General features: G+C 44.3%; 1 protein-coding gene across 1 annotated transcript in view; it reads right to left on the bottom strand.

Moving 5' to 3' along the window:
- SCHIP1 (schwannomin interacting protein 1) overlaps positions 1–17968 on the bottom strand; it is a 508162-nt gene that overhangs the window by 312984 nt on the left and 177210 nt on the right. Inside the window, exon 4 of the mRNA XM_075861554.1 lies at positions 14523–14673. Within this exon, the coding sequence (XP_075717669.1) occupies positions 14523–14673 (151 nt within the window). The remainder of the gene's footprint in view (positions 1–14522; positions 14674–17968) is intronic.

The raw sequence follows: 17968 nt of genomic DNA, 5'->3' as shown, positions 1-17968 counted from the left end.
CGGCATTCTGAAAAAAGTAGATCAGAAAGTAAGCGGCTCAGCAGTCAATCGAGAGCTTCTGCCGCTTCCTTCTAGCAATCGGTGGAGGTCTCCGTGCTCAGACCCCCACCGATCAAAACTTCTGGCATGTCACTATGACATGTCAGAAGTTTGTTGGAGGTTTTAAAGGAGCCTTTAAAGGCTATGGACACCTTTATGTTTTTTTCCTCCTTTAATGAAAAGCATTTCTTTTGTGTTAAAAATAAAATTGGAATTTACTTTTATGATAAAAAAAAACAATGCACCGTTTCACTTTTACAACTTTTATGTATAACAGTACATAGAAGCTGCAGAACGACGCTGTCAGCCAAATCCGTCAGCGAGCTGCTCTGACAGCCCTGTGTAATCCACTTTGACTTGATCAGAAATGAGCACAGATGATTGCTCAGGAGCACACAGCAGCCACCGCAGGGTGAGCCGTAATACAAAGAAACTGCAGAAGTGAAGCTGTGCATTTTCTTTAAATAAAAGTAAATTACAAAAGTTATTTTTAATACAAAATAAATACATTTATTATTATTAATAATGATAATAATGATAATAATAATAATAATAATAATAATAATAATAATAATAAAAAGGGACACCAAAGGTGTCCGTTGCATGTTCTAATTTTTATCCACATTTAGGAGTCCATTAGATAGAACAATAATTCCATGTGTACAGAATGAATAAGGAATACTTCTGTTGAATGACTGGGGACAATAGTTTTATATTAACTCTTAATATGCTCTTTATATCATATACCATTTCTACTACAGTGCCTCTCTCACTGTTAAATACATGCAATTTAGATTAATATTTAGTAAAAAAAATCTTCTGTTCTGCAATTTTGACCATGCTCATTTAATATTCATATTTATATCTACATGAGAGTTAATCAGTCTGCTTGCTGAACAACTAGGGCACAAAATCCTACTCAACAAAGTAGCTGATTGTAATGGCAGGAAGGAGGTGAAGGGAAAGTGAGCCCTAATCTACCCACCGCCCTGTCCCTGCCTACTTGCAACGACCCGCCCTAGGCGACGAGGTACAACTGGGCGGCGGTCCCTACGCTGGCTAAGTGCACTGGAAGACAAACGGGGAACACGCAAGGGAAGGGGCAGTAGCCACGGAACGCCACGAGGAAACGGGGCGGCGAACGAACAGTCAGGACCAGGACGAAGTGAGTACACCCGAGCGGGCACGGAGACAGAAGCAAGCCAGGGCAAGCAAGCAGGTCAAGCAGAACTGCAGCAAGGCAGAAGCACGGCAGAAGCAGGCTGGAGCAAGCAGCAGTGGGGCCAGGAATCCAAAAGAATTACAAGCACTGAGGGAGAGCACAGGGCAGGTAATAAAGGGCAGGGGGCGGAGCTAACTCAGAGAGACCAGGCCACGATAGGCTCTCCCACTCCTGAGCCTGCCACCCTGGTTGGTGGGAGATGGTGTCAGTCGAACAGGTCTGGCCTCAGGTGTGGATTGATTAATCCCAGGAGTATAGCTAGATGAAGTACCTGGCAGATCCCTAACAGTACTCCCCCTTTTATGAGGGGCCACCGGACCCTTACTAAGGGGACCCGGTTTAGTGGGGAAGAGGAGGTGGAACCTCCTGATCAATACCCCAGCGTGAACATCATGGGCAGGTACCCAAGTCCTCTCCTCCGGCCCGTATCCTTTCCAATGGACCAGGTACTGGAGGGAGCCCTGGACCATCCTACTGTCCATAATCTTGGCCACCTCGAATTCCACCCCCTCAGGGGTGAGAACGGGAACAGGAGGTATCCTCGAGGGGGACCAGGACGGGGAGCAGCGTTTAAGGAGGGAGGCATGGAAGACGTCATGTATGCGAAAGGATGGGGGGAGCTCCAGACGGAAGGATACAGGGTTGAGGACTTCAATGATCTTATAAGGTCCAATGAATCGGGGAGCAAACTTCCTGGGCGGGACCTTAAGGCGCAAGTTCCTGGACGACAACCAGACCAAATCCCCGACGACAAACCGGGGGTTAGCAGAACGTCTACTATCCGCCTGAATCTTTTGTGCGCTCTGGGACGCCTCTAGGTTCTTCTGAACCTGGGCCCAGACAGTGCACAGTTCCCGATGAACCTCCTCTACCTCAGGATTATTGGAACAACCAGGGGAGACGGAGGAGAACCTTGGGTTAAACCCGAAATTACAGAAAAACGGGGAGACCCCTGACGAGTTACTGACCCGGTTATTCAGGGAAAATTCAGCAAGGGGAAGGAATGAGACCCAATCGAATTGACAGTCCGAGATGAAACACCTTAAATATTGTTCCAGGGATTGGTTGGTCCTTTCCGTTTGGCCATTAGTTTCGGGATGGAAGGCGGAGGAGAAGGACAGATCAATCTCCAACTTTTTACAAAAAGCTCTCCAAAATAAGGAAACAAATTGTACCCCTCTGTCAGAAACGATATTGACTGGGGCCCCATGGAGACGCAGGATGTGTTTCACGAACAAAGAAGCTAACGTCTTGGCGTTAGGTAGCTTCTTAAGGGGCACAAAGTGGCACATCTTGCTGAAGCGGTCGACTACCACCCACACCACCGACTTGCCCTGAGATGGAGGCAAATCGGTGATAAAATCCATGGAGATATGGGTCCAAGGTCTCTGGGGAATGGGCAAGGAACGTAGTAGGCCCGCAGGTCGGGACCTAGGGGTTTTGGACCTAGCGCAAACCTCACAAGCGGCGACGTAAGCCCTAACATCTTTAGGCAACCCAGGCCACCAATAGTTTCTGGTAATGAGGTGTTTGGTGCCCAAGATGCCAGGATGACCAGATAGAGCGGAGTCATGGTTTTCCCTGAGTACCCTCAGCCGGTATTGCAGGGGAACAAACAGTTTGTCCCCAGGGACGTTCCCGGGAGCTGCACCCTGATCAGCCGCGATATCAGAAGCTAAATCAGAATCCGTGGCAGAGACGATTATACCAGGGGGTAAAATACAAGCGGGATCCTTCTCGGAAGGAGGATTGGCCATGAAACTACGTGACAGAGCGTCAGCCTTAATATTCTTGGACCCAGCCCTATAGGTAACCAAGAAATTAAATCTGGTAAAGAATAGTGCCCACCGAGCTTGTCTAGGATTAAGCCTCCGGGCCGATTCTAGGAAAACCAGATTCTTGTGATCCGTAAGGACCGTTACCTGGTGTCTGGCCCCCTCCAGGAAGTGCCGCCACTCCTCAAACGCCCATTTAATGGCTAGAAGTTCGCGGTTGCCAATATCATAATTACTCTCCGTGGGCGAAAACTTCCTAGAGAAGTAAGCACAGGGGCGGAGATGGGTGAGGGAGCTGGTACCCTGGGACAAGACGGCCCCCACTCCCACCTCGGAAGCGTCAACCTCCACAATAAATGGCTCCTCTTGGTTGGGCTGAATCAGCACGGGGGCCGAGATAAAGCACTTCTTGAGAGTCTCAAAGGCCTGGACGGCCTCAGGGGGCCAATGGAGGACATCGGCACCCTTGCGGGTGAGGTCCGTAAGAGGCTTAGCGACGACCGAGAAGTTGGCAATAAATCTCCTGTAATAGTTGGCGAACCCTAAAAAACACTGTAACGCCTTAAGGGAGGCAGGTTGGACCCATTCCGCCACAGCTTGAACCTTGGCAGGGTCCATGCGGAATTCATGAGGAGTGAGGATTTGCCCTAAAAATGGTATCTCCTGTACCCCAAAGACACATTTTTCAGTCTTAGCAAACAGATTATTCTCCCGAAGGACCTGGAGCACCTTCCTGACATGCTCCACGTGGGAGGACCAGTCCTTGGAAAACACCAGTATGTCATCAAGGTACACAACAAGAAATATCCCCAGGTAATCTCTCAGGATTTCATTAATAAAATTCTGGAAGACAGCAGGGGCATTACACAACCCAAAGGGCATGACCAGGTATTCGAAATGACCCTCGGGTGTGTTGAACGCAGTTTTCCACTCATCCCCCTCTTTGATGCGGATAAGGTTATATGCCCCCCGTAGATCGAACTTAGAAAACCACTGGGCTCCCTGAACCTGATTAAAAAGATCCGGAATCAAAGGAAGTGGGTACTGGTTCCTTACGGTGACCTTATTCAGGTTACGATAATCAATGCACGGCCTAAGACCACCATCCTTCTTCCCCACGAAGAAGAAGCCAGCACCTACAGGAGAAGTCGAGGGGCGAATGAAACCCTTGGCCAGGCATTCTTGGATATATACCCTCATCGCTTCACGTTCAGGACATGAAAGATTAAATATCCTACCCTTAGGAAGCTTGGCACCAGGCACCAAATCGATGGCGCAATCGTAATCTCTATGGGGGGGCAACACCTCAGAGGCCTCCTTGGAAAACACATCGGCGAAGTCCTGAACAAACTCAGGAAGCGTGTTTACCTCCTCCCGGGGAGAAATAGAGTTAACAGAAAGACATGACATAAGACATTCATTACCCCATTTGGTGAGATCCCCAGTATTCCAATCAAACGTGGGATTATGCAACTGCAACCAGGGAAGACCTAATACCAGATCAGACGATAATCCCTGCATCACCAGTACAGAGCACTGCTCCAAATGCATGGAGCCAACCAGGAGTTCAAAAACAGGAGTATGCTGAGTAAAATAACCATTAGCAAGAGGAGTGGAGTCGATTCCTACTACAGGGACAGGATAAGGTAAATCAATACAAGGCATCTTTAGAGACATAGCAAATTCCACAGACATGATATTAGCAGATGAGCCAGAATCCACGAAAGCACTGCCCGTGGCAGACCGGCCAGCAAACGAGACCTGAAAGGGAAGCAAAATTTTATTGCGTTTCACATTAACGGGAAATACCTGTGCGCCCAAGTGACCTCCCCGATGATCACTTAGGCGCGGAAGTTTTCCGGCTTCTTATTCTTGCGCCTGGGACAGGTGTTCAGTAGATGCTTGTCGTCCCCACAGTAGAAGCAGAGACCATTCATTCTGCGAAACTCCCTACGTTGTCGAGGGGACATGGAGGCCCCGAGTTGCATAGGTACCTCCGAGTCCTCCGTGGAGGGGCGAGGAGACGGGACCTCGGGGGGAATCGCAGAAAAGTCAGAGGGGAGCACACTGAAGCGTTCAAGCTGACGTTCCCTGAGACGTCGGTCAAGTCGTACTGCTAGGGCCATAACCTGGTCAAGGGAGTCAGGCGAGGGGTAGCTAACCAGCAGATCCTTCAGGGCGTCAGATAATCCTAACCTAAACTGGCACCTTAGGGCCGGATCGTTCCACTGAGAAGCTACGCACCACTTCCTAAAATCAGAACAGTATTCCTCAACCGGTCTCCTACCCTGACGTAAGGTCACCAGCTGACTCTCGGCTAAAGCAGTCCTGTCAGTCTCGTCGTAAATGAGTCCGAGGGCAGAGAAAAAACGATCAACAGAGGAAAGTTCAGGGGCGTCAGGAGCCAAGGAGAAGGCCCACTCTTGGGGCCCTTCCTGGAGTCGGGATATGAGGATACCCACCCGCTGGTTCTCGGAACCTGAGGGGTGGGGCTTTAGGCGGAAATACAGTCTGCAACTCTCCCGGAAGGAGAGAAACGTCTTACGGTCCCCTGAAAACCGGTCAGGTAACTTGAGGTCGGGTTCTAGAGGTGAGGTGAGGGGTACTACTAAAGCAGCGTCACCCTGATTGACCCTTTGGGCCAGGGCCTGGACCTGTAGGGAGAGGCCCTGCATCTGCTGGGTCAGGGTCTCAAGGGGGTCCATGATAGCGTCAGCGTAGGAGAAAGGGTAGACTAGGTAAGGGCTTGTAATTATGTAATGGCAGGAAGGAGGTGAAGGGAAAGTGAGCCCTAATCTACCCACCGCCCTGTCCCTGCCTACTTGCAACGACCCGCCCTAGGCGACGAGGTACAACTGGGCGGCGGTCCCTACGCTGGCTAAGTGCACTGGAAGACAAACGGGGAACACGCAAGGGAAGGGGCAGTAGCCACGGAACGCCACGAGGAAACGGGGCGGCGAACGAACAGTCAGGACCAGGACGAAGTGAGTACACCCGAGCGGGCACGGAGACAGAAGCAAGCCAGGTCAAGCAGAACTGCAGCAAGGCAGAAGCACGGCAGAAGCAGGCTGGAGCAAGCAGCAGTGGGGCCAGGAATCCAAAAGAATTACAAGCACTGAGGGAGAGCACAGGGCAGGTAATAAAGGGCAGGGGGCGGAGCTAACTCCGAGAGACCAGGCCGCGATAGGCTCTCCCACTCCTGAGCCTGCCACCCTGGTTGGTGGGAGATGGTGTCAGTCGAACAGGTCTGGCCTCAGGTGTGGATTGATTAATCCCAGGAGTATAGCTAGATGAAGTACCTGGCAGATCCCTAACACTGATATTGAACTATTTTGCTTAGTCACAGGTATGGCCAAATATTGACAAAGGCTATGTACACTTTTAAATACAATTATTTTTTTTAAATAAATCAATGTTTTATTTCATTTTGACAGTAAATTGTAGCGAAAGGGGAAAGTGGAAAAGTGTGTGGAGGTATAATAATAGTAGATAAAATAAATGTATTAATTTTTGATAATTTGATTAAAAAAATCAACAGTCAGCATATATTGAACTTTTGCAGAGACCCCTATTGTTCTGCATTGTTGGGAAACAATTAACCCTAGTTACTGTTATATGCCCAACCTTGCTGTACTGTAGTCATCTATTGATGTTGGCCATACATGGGAAAAGTGCCTGTGGGGATGGATTGTCAGAATGACACTCCTGGGTTGAGACAGAAACTTCTGTGTCAACATCTGATTGCACTCAGGTTGCTGTATATGTCGTGCCATTGTCAATATTGTGGTCACAAGATGAGACTGGGTTGTATATGTCAAGGCAGTATAGCACAAAGGGTGGTGGTGATAAAACCTGGCATCAACAATTTGAAAATGATACTCTTATTTCCCCCTGACATTGTATGAATGAGACAAGGCAAATTAAGTGGTAGTACTGTCAATGAGCCGATCTCCCTGTAATGTATGCTGCCAATAGCGCTCTGGTTGTGTACTGGAGCGCTGAGAAACCACTGATAACCAGCACTAAGATTCCTCCGCTAGTGTGCTAAACGGAGGAAGCGTGAAAGCGATGGCAAAGGCAGACTGGGTGGGCGCTGAGGGAAGCAAGGAGTGCTGCTGCCCTGCCCTCCAGTGACTCTGCTCGCGAGCAAAGCGGAAGCGGCCAGGCGGCTTGTGTGAGGCCGGGCCGCAACTTCAATTGAGATAGACTACTGGTAGTGTTTAAGCTAGATTGTAGGGCTGATAGCTGATGTGGTTTATTAAAAACTGTGACGCTCGGGCATCATAAAAACATCATCGCACTGAAGATGCTGCCTGTAGAGAACACGGACAGACAGCAGCTTTAGACCTCCCTAACCTCCCTCATCCAGTGGCTCACCATGAGAAGCCTATGCTGCGCCTGCAGTGCTGGCTGCTACTTCTGGCTCCTGCAGCAGGACAGCTCTAAGATCTCCAGCTGCTGCGGCCCACTTGGACTCATTCTGACACTTGGCACTCATGAGAAGAGGTGGCGGGATCTCTGGTCACTCAGGGCCCGTATAGTTTACATTGGATAAAGGAACGAGCCCAGCAATGTATTGGGGACGATTCCTTTCTCCAGAGTAACATTATATGGGCTCCATTACAGCAGTTCATCAGATGGCGGTAGTTCAGCAGGTGGCGGCAGATGGGCCCCAGATGGCAGTACCAATCATACAGCCCTGTTGGCAGCCTTGACCAATGCTTTACCACTGATATGCTGTTGCACCATTGTACTATATCAGTTGTAAAGCCTTGCTATTCAGTGGTTTAACAAACCAGAGGATGTTATTTCTGCATAGCAGAAGGAGCCTATGTAAGGACACAGGTTAAATGATGTGCAGACAACATCAGGAATAAACCACGCCAGGAACACATTATTGGTGGTCGGGGGTGAACAGGAAGACACAGGACTAATGGCAGAACAGTTCCTCATTAAAAACATAGGCATCCCCACCTGACTTTCTACACCTGACCCCTGTCCAACCTGGTGAAATGGCAGCCAGTCGCCGCATCTCGGTGGAGAATCAATGGAGAGGTGGCCACACGCTAAATCCATCAATTCCTATGGGAACTATGGAAACAGCCAAGCCTGCTTCCTCGGCCACCTCTCCATTGTTTCTCCGGTTGGAAGTGGCGCCCGCCTCAGTAGGCGGGACGTGGGTCAGGAGACGCCCGTTCTGGAGATAGGTGCAGGTCCCAGAGCTTGGACCCTCATTTATCAGACATTTATGGCATATCCATAGGATATGCCATAAATGTCTTAGATGGGAACAACTCTTTTTTCCATACATCAGACCTGAGCTGTGTGATTGGCAGCTATCAGTCATCATCCAGGAGGGCTGAGGACACATTCTTAAACAGACTTCTGAATGGAATTTGGCAAATGTATTAGGAGAGATAAAGACAAAGATATCCCCAACCAAATAACTTACAAAGCTGTCATATAACTTTTCGAAAGTAGAATCATAGCTGCTATTTGTAGTATTTGTTTTTACAAGCACGTGCCCGGAGCTTCTCTTTAACAATGCTGATGATTTCTCAGTACATAAAATGAGAAAGCACACAGTAGCAGCAGCAGTAGAATTAGTAGTAGTATTTTGTTATCTACAGACTGTTCTCACTGTCCATTTCCATTTTCCCATTTTCTAGACCTATTTTTAACCAATAGGCCGGACAGGATATCAAAAGTACAGGTTGGGGGGGTCACCTAGTTTATAGTGACCACAACATAATACGTTTTCATGTATCCTTTAATAAGATGTTTGGTAGAGTACATACAAAATCACTAAACTTCTGAAAGGCCAATTTTCATGGGCTAAGCGATGACCTTAAGGGCATAAACTGGGACAATGTCCTCAAAAATAAAAAAACACAAACTAAATGGAACATTTTTAACCCCTTCCCTCTTTAGCCACTTTTGACCTTCCTGACAGAGCCTCATTTTTCAAATCTGACATGTTTCACTTTATGTGGTAATAACATCGGAATGCTTTTACCTATCCAATCGATTCTGAGATCGTTTTCTCGTGACACATTGGACTTTATGTTACTGGCAAAATTTGCTCGATACGTTCAGTATTTAATTGTGAAAAACACCAAAATTTAGCGAAAAATTGCAAAAATTAGCATTTTTCTCAACTTAAATGTATCTGCTTGTAAGACAGGCAGTTATTACACACAAAATTGTTGCTAATTAACATCCCCTATATGTCTACATTAGATTGGCATTGTTTTTTGAACATACTTTTATTTTTCTAGGACGTTACAAGGCTTAGAACATTAGCAGCAATTTCTCACATTTTCAAGAAAATTTCAAAAGGCTATTTTTACAGGGGTCAGTTCAGTTGTGAAGGGGCTTTGAGGGCCTTATATATTAGAAACCCCCAAAAAGTCACCCCATTTTAAAAACTTCACCCCTCAAAGTATTCAAAACAGCATTTAGAAAATGTCTTAACACTTTAGACTTTTCACAGGAATTAAAGCAATGTAGAGGTGAAATTTACAAATTTCATATTTTTTTGCAAAAATTTATTTTGAATCCAATTTTCTTTATAACACAGAAAGTTTTACCAGAGAAATGCAACTCAATATTTATTGCCCAGGTTCTGCAGTTTTAGGAAATATCCCACATGTGGCCGTAGCGTGAACGCCATTTGGCTTTTGTAGAGTGGATTTTGCTTGGTAGTAGTTTTGTATTGCTGGTGTTTCCGTTTATAATGTGGGGGTACATGTAAGCTGAGCAGAGTATATCAGGGGCATAGTCAGGTGGTATAATAATGGGGTAAAAAAAAACAATAAAATGATCCATACATGTGTGTTACGCTGTGAAGCAATCCTTTCTGCACAGGCCAGTGTCGCACTGATATATGGCGTCCTTTCTTATCCCCCTTTTGGTCCACACTCCGCACCTTTGCAGTTTGGGGAATTTTGCTGGGAAAGTGTTGTCTTGGTATAATACGGGCACCGTTGCTTCCAGCGGATATGTTTGGGCCCTCCCTTTCCTGGTTCCCTAATTTTAGGTCCTTGATAATTTGCCTCTTCCCCCTCGGGCCGGCACAACTGCATATTTTTTATTTCCTGACTTATTGGAGCCATAACTAATTTTATTTTTTCATAGACGTAGTGGTATGAGGGCTTTTTTTTGCAGGACAAGCTGTAGTTATTATTGGTACCATTTTGGGGTACATGCGACTTTTTGATCACCTTTTATCCTATTTTTTGGGAGGCCAGGTAAACAAAAAAACGCAATTCTGGCATAGTTTTATTTAGATTTTTTTATACAGCGTTCACCATGCGTTATAAACTACATGTTCACGTTATTCTGCGGGTCAGTACGATTCCGGCGATACCTAATTTATAGCACTTTTTTATGTTTTACAACTTTTTGCACAATAAAACTACTTTTGTGAAAATAATGTATTTTTTCTGTCGCCAAGTTGTGAGAACCATAACATTTTAATTTTTTTGTCGACGCAGCTGTATGAGGGTTTGTTTTTTGCGAGACGAGCTATAGTTTTTATAAGTACTATTTTTGGAATACGTGCGACTTTTTGATCACTTTTTATTCCTATATTTATAGGGCAAAGTGACCAAAAAACAGAATCTCTGGTATAGTTTTTTACGTGTTGTTTTTTTTTTATGCTGTTCACCGCGTGCAATAAATATAATATTTTGATTCCTCAGGTCGTTACGGTCACGGCGATACACAAATACGTATAGGTTTATTATTTTTTTCAATAATAAAGGACTTGATAAGCGTAAAAGGGCGATTGTGTTTTATTTTATTACTTGAAACTTTTATTGTTTTCAAACTTTTATTTTTTTCACTTTTTTTTTTACACTTTTTTTTACACTTTTTCTCAAGTCCCACTAGGGGACTTGAAGGTCCAGCTGTCAGATTATTATTAAGGTTATTTTTTTCTAATACATTGCACTATCTACGTAGTGCAATGTATTAGATTTGTCAGTTATTCACTGACAGCAAGCCGATTAGGCTTCGCCTCCCGGTGGGGCCTAATCGGCTTCCGTAATGGCAGAGCAGGAGGCCATTGTGTCTCCTGTTGCCATAGCAGCAGTCGCCAGTCCTGATTTCCTGTCAGGGCTGGCGATCTGCTAGTAACCGCTACGATGCAGCAATCGCTTTCGATTGCTGCATCGAAGGGGATAATGGCAGGGATCGGAGCTAGCTCCGGTTCCTGCCACTACAGGTGGATGTCAGCTGTTTTTACAGCTGACTTCCACTGCTGATGACGCCGGATCAGCTCATGAGCCGGCGCCATCTTGCCGGCGGCTACGAAAGGCAATCAGGCTCCGCCGCCGGGCGGATCTTGACCGGTTTCCATGCTAGGCAGACCGGGAGGCCAGTATTAGGCCTCCGGTTGCCATTGCAGCCACCGGAACCCCGGCAATTTCGTTGCTGGGGTTCCGATGAGCTGCAAACACCTTAAGTGCAGCGATTGCGTTTGAGCACTGCACTTAAGGGGTTAATGGCGGGGATCGAAGCTAATTTCGGTCCCCGCCGTTACAGTTGGATGTCAGCTGTAAGATACAGCTGAGATCCGGTGATGATGGCACCGGCTCAGCTTCTGAGCCGGTGCCAAACATTTGGCGTATGGGTACGGCAATTTGCGGGAAGTCCATTCTTTCCATGGCGTACCCATACGGCAAATGTCGGGAAGGGGTTAAAAGTCTCTTCAATACGTCCTGTGAAAAATATATACTGTACCTTATGGGAATAAACCAGCTAGAAACAGGTTGAAACTGATGTGGTTAAATAAAACAGTTCGGGGGGCAATAAATGATAAAAAGAAAACGTTCAAACTATTAAAGCAGAACAGTAGTGACGTGGCATTAAATAATTAGAAAGAACAAAATAAGTTGTGTAAAAGACAAATAAAGGAAGCAAAGATTGAAACAGAGAGACTCGTTGTCAAAGAAAGTAGAAAAAAAACTAAAATATTTTTTAAATACATAAATAATAAGAAACTGAAAGTGTCGGCCGTCCCAAAAATAATCTGGGTATAAGGCTATGTTCACACGGGGTCTTTTGCCGAGTTTATTGACGCGGAAACCGCGTCGCAAAACTCGGCAGAAACGGCCCGAGAACGCCTCCCATTGATTTCAATGGGAGGCGTCGGCGTCTTTTTCCCGCGAGCAGTAAAACTGCCTCGCGGGAAAAAGAAGCGACATGCCCTATCTTCGGGCGCTTCCGCGTCCGACCTCCCATTGACTTCAATGGGAGGCAGGAGAAACCGTGTTTTATGCCCGCGGCGCTCAATGGCCGCGGGCGAAAAACGGCGCGATAATTGCTATTCACACGGAGTGTTTTGGGGGAGGAATATCTGCCTCAAAATTCCGTTTGGAGCTTTGAGGCAGATATTCCTCCCCCAAAATACTCCGTGTGAACATAGCCTAATGGTGGAGGAGGATGAAAAAAAGTTTAATCTATTAAACGCCTTTTTCTCTACTGTATATACACATAAAAATCCAATGCCAGACAACATGATTAGGGATAAAGTACATTTTCCATTAAATGTCACCTGCTTAACCCAGCAAAAAGTGCAGCGCCACCAAATCACCGGGTCAGGATGGTATACACGGCTGCATTTCTCAGGAATTAAGTACCGTGATAGACAGACCCTTATTTCTGATATTTAAGGATTTTATCATGACTTGGTCTGTTCCACAGGGCTGGCACATAGCAAATGTGGTGCCAATAATCATAAAGGTGTCAAAAAGTGAGTCCGGAAATTATAGGCCTGTAAGTTTAACCTCCATTGTGGGTAAAATATTTGTGTGGTTTCTAAGAGATGCTATTCTCGAGTATCTCAATGAATCTAACCTTAATACGCCGCATCAGCATGGGTTTATGAGGGATCAATCCTGTAAATCCAAACTGATCAGCTTTCTATGAGGAGGTAAGTTCTAGACTGGACCTGGGTAAGGTTGTGGTTGTGGTGTATCTAGAGTTTTCAAAGACGTTTCATACTGTGCCGCATAAAAGGTTGGTTATAGTAAAGTGTACCTGTAAAGTTTTTAAACATTTCATTGCTGTTTTCTAATTGAAAATATAAGCATATTCATAATGTATAGTTATTACTGATATCCTATGGTTTTCATCCTGTTGTCCCGTCTTCACTCCTATCTCCTTCTGGTTTGCCTGCTGTTACTTGAGCTTGGCACACTTGTTGTCAAGAGGAATCCGTATCCAGCTCTAACAGACACCGGATACGGATTCTAGGGAGAACAGATGCATCTTGGGAGCAACGCAGAAAGCGTGCGTGCTTGCGATGCTGGATTCTGTTAGTATAGAATAGCTGGCGCTGCTAGCCACTGAGAGACAGATACAGAAATAGGACCTTCTGAATGCTGATTGGAAGCCCTGTCGAGTACGTTCATGAGGAGTCGCGCTCGGCAGCATGGGCACAAGGGCAAATGTGCTGGGCACAGTTCCCTTAGTTCTTGTCAGGGCCTGGAAATGACCGCCCATTTGCACAGCCAACCATAGCTGAATGAATATCTATGGCTGAAAAAAGACCATGGGGGATAACTACAGACAGGAGTAAGGTAGAAACACAATTTATATAGTGTTTTAATCGTATTTCCAAGTAGGATTAAGCAATGTATTTTATTATTTTTGGGCCAAACTTTGGTGATACACTTTAAATGAAAATGCTGGAACTGGGGGAAAATATGTGTAAATGGGTTAACAACTGGCTCAGTGATAGAAAACAGAGGGTGGTTATTAATGGTACATCCTCAGAGTGGGTCACAGTTACCAGTGGGGCTCCACGGGGGTCAATATTGGGCCCGCTTTTTTTCTATATATATATATATATATATATATGTTTATTAATATTATTAATGTAATAATCTTAATTTTACATTAAAGAGTTACTAAAGTTTTAGAAAACTTCTGACACGTCATAGTGACATGTCAGAAGTTTCGATCGTTGGGGGTCCGTGCACTAAGCCGCTTAGTTTCTGAATGGCTTTTCTCTGAAAGCCGATGTAAAGGTGTACGGACTCAAAACACCGTACACCTTTACATCAGCTTTCCAAGAAAAGCCGATCAAAAACGAAGCTGCTCAGGGCTCACCTCAGCACTCCTGCTCTTTCGTTTTAGCGATCGGTGTGGGTCTCAGTGCTCGGACCCCAGCGATCAAAACTTCTGACATGTCACTATGACATGTCAGTAATTTTCGGAAACTTTAGTTACCCTTTAATATTGTTCTTAATGTTAGCTGCGTATAAAATTGTATTTACTAAAATCCAGGCATGTGTTCAGTAGAAGTTTGGGTAAAGCATATATTGTCAGATTACATATTGATACTTATGATTTGAGGCCCTCTGGTGGTAACTCTGGAGCATAACACAATATGCATAATAAGTATTATAGAATTACACATACAGGAGAAACCATAATGTCAGCAATAACCATCAATAAAAATGTTCATTTGTACTTACAGGAGTGCTGCCATCTGAAAATGTATTCATGCTGATAGAGCTACTCATTTTGTCTGAGGACATAGAAGACGGGGATGGACTGCGCTTTTCCATACAGTTTGTATTCCCGGAATCCTGACGCTGAAGGTAATCTCTCCATGCCCGTTGTATGCTAAATAAATTATATGTGCATGAGTTAATAATTCAAATAATAATAATGTAAATATACATGTCAACATGTCAAACACAAATTACTTAATTATCAAAAAGTTGAAAAATGTATAGACTTCGTTAAAGTGTAAATACTTTCCCTTCAAAGCTCAGCCATTAGTGCTGCAGACCTACAGGAAGTTGCAATCATTGTCTGTCATGTTACTGATACTGTGGAGCTGCACCCAGGTCATGGTCACTATCTCTACATAGACACACACATAACATGCAATTCCCTGTGTTTGGATAAGTGATTCATGTGATTTTAGCTATATCTCTCTATCTACTCTTGTAGCTGACAACAGCAGGCAGGAAGTAAAGGACTCCAGTAATTCAAATTTCCTTCTTTCTCTGCATACTGAAATAAATGAATTGTGTAGTCACGTGAATGAAGCTAATAAACTGCATAGAGGGCTCAATTCTTTATTCTGGATTAGAAACTTGAATTTACATACAGAGATTCATATGCCAACAGGTTTCTAGTGGATTACCGGAGACACACTTTAAAAGGAATGTCTCATATATGTAAAAATAACGAGTTTCTTCTTTTTGTTTTCAAATGTTATAGCTATTTATTTTTCATTTTTAAAATCTTCCCTGGGGCAGCCGTACTGGGTATACACATAGACCCTTATTCACTAAGACTGGATTTGGTTTTACACCAATCTAAGTAAAGGAAGCAGATGAGGTGATCTGCACTAAATGTATTTAAAGGCGCAAGCCTCTCAATAAATTTAGTGCATTTTTAAGTTTGTCAGTGAGGAAATTAAATCTACGCCTGTTATGAACAGGAATATATTTGAATTTCACATAATAAATGTGGCCTAAACTACCTGTCCTTTGGAGAACATGCCCACATGCTATTACTTGTACAATGGATGTATATGCTTGCATATATGCAGGCAGGGGGCCCTAAGGATGCAGTGGTCATGTAATATATCACTTGACCATCGAGTCCATCAATGCGCCACTATTGTTTACAGGTCTCCTGTCCCACAGTTCAAGTTACAGATTAGATGGGGGATACACTTTTTCTGAAAACATCCTATGGGTACGTTATGTAACTTTTTATGTTAGGGCATGTAAAGGATGGTTTATTTGCTTATATTCTCTGTATGAAATGAATTATCAAGCAGGATGCCAAATTACTAAGATATGTATTCTCCATTTTGTAATGAACTTTCCTCTATATAATTCAAAGAAATGTCAATGTCTTATCATAATATGGCCTTCATACCCCATTGTAGCGGGTTAGCTGAACGCCCAGACATAAAGTGCAACTATTTCTCATTATCGCAACAAAATTCCCCCATGAGAACAAACCACTAACAACTGCCCATTATATGCTTGTCTCCAGGTGTTACCTGATGTCAGCATTTTAATGAAGAATTAGAATTATGTATTTTAAATATTATTATGGTCTGCTATTGGCTGAATAAGAGTTATTGTCACATTGCCTCTGATTGGTTAACCTCAAGTCTACACCCCATTTGAATGATATTATTATAATTGAGTTTGGCAATAAACCCCCAGAGGAGTATTTTGAGCATACCAGCAGCGTCTGTGTGTTATTTCTCCTCTCTCGATATATATCAGTATGAAATATCCTGATTAGGATGCTGGATAAAGTGCCTGATATGAGTGTCTGTTGGAACACTCGTCTAAATTTCAGTCTAATATATTTTGAGCCATTGACTTCCACGACAGTAATGGTGCCGTAAAAACCCGGGAGATTTCACGTCTGCTAGCTATCACTAGAGAGGTCTGGCGCTTTACATCTGTGAATTACAGAAAACCGCGGTAGGTAAGGAGCTTATTCTGACACCATTCACACATGTATTGCATAAGCCTCGGAATTTAGCTGTCATGACGTCACATCTTCTGGACGGGGCACTTTATCCAGCAGTGGTATGACAGATGGATCCAAAAAGGTATGTTGAAACTTTTTGTGTGATGAAAGATTGCAGGTGCGTACGTGATCTTGAACTGTTGATATGAAAGACATGAGAGAATCTTGCAGCAATTACATTGTTAACCAGAAAAAATTGTGAGAAGTGTAAGACCTCCCCCTTTGGAATGAGGTGATGTAGCGCATGGTGGAGAGAAGTTGTAACTCACATGTGACATTTTTGAAATGAAAGGATTGTAGTTTGGACAATGAGGAATAAAAACCAACTTGTGCTGCTCTGTTGTAGCGTGTAATTTGTTATTTAGTTGTGTAAAATCGTTGAGGATTAATAGTTGTTCTGTCACCCTTTTGCTCTGGGATTATAGTTGGGAGGTACTGACTATTTGTAGGTGACAGAAAAGTTGGATATTTGTGAGTAATATCAGTAGTACCACAAGGGCTTCAATGATTAAGTCCTGATAATGGAGAATCCAGTGCAACAGGGAAAACTTTGAATGTTGTTTTGAATAATCATTGATACACTTTTAGCATACACTGCCAGCTTGTAATACTGTGTGTAAGGGTCCTTCTATATGAACCAAAAGATATACCCTGGCAGTAAGGGGTTTGTAGATGTTTGAAATGAATGTGACCAACTCCTGTTTGATTCAATGGAGGTTCATGAATGTCGATTGTGTTGAAGAATTTGCTCTTGCAATTGTTGATTGGCAGCATGTTGTCTGTTTTTGATGTTCAATACAGTGAGGGTTCAGAGAAAAGGAGACCCTACTGCTAGAATGTCTGGAGGAACGACTTTTGAAATCGTATTGGTAAGACAGTCTAGGAGATAGACTGGTCTGAGATATCTGTCGGCAAACGTGGCCAGTTTGCCTGGAGGTGGGGGATTTACCGCAGATCACCCTACTGCTCTCCGACCATGGGGTCAGGAGAAAGTGAGACAAAAATCAGGGACAGCCTTGGGGCACGGGAACCCGGCCATTATTATAGCAGAATGAGCAAAAGGAGCTGGGGCTTTAATTGTAAAGTATGTTAAAGGGTGATTATGGGAGTTGGATCTTGTGATGTTGGAAGAATGTGAAGGCAAAATAACACACTGTAAAAAAAAATTGTTACAGAGGCTGGCAGCAGTAAGATGGTTGGTTGCATGTGATAAATAGAATGGTTTGTGGAAAGTTTAAAAAGGGAGTTAAACTCTGTTAACTGGGCATAAGTTAAAATGACAAAGTAAGTGATTACAGGTGGTTACAAGTAAGTTGATGTGAGAAAGAACAATTTGAATACAGGTGTAAATTTTGATAGGAAGAGTGAAGAAAACGGAGCAGCCAGGTACATTGCAGTGACTAATGTG

Source organism: Rhinoderma darwinii, chromosome 4 (assembly GCF_050947455.1).
Source record: "Rhinoderma darwinii isolate aRhiDar2 chromosome 4, aRhiDar2.hap1, whole genome shotgun sequence".
Classification (NCBI taxonomy): domain Eukaryota; kingdom Metazoa; phylum Chordata; class Amphibia; order Anura; family Rhinodermatidae; genus Rhinoderma; species Rhinoderma darwinii.
This window is presented reverse-complemented; position numbering and strand designations above follow the sequence as displayed.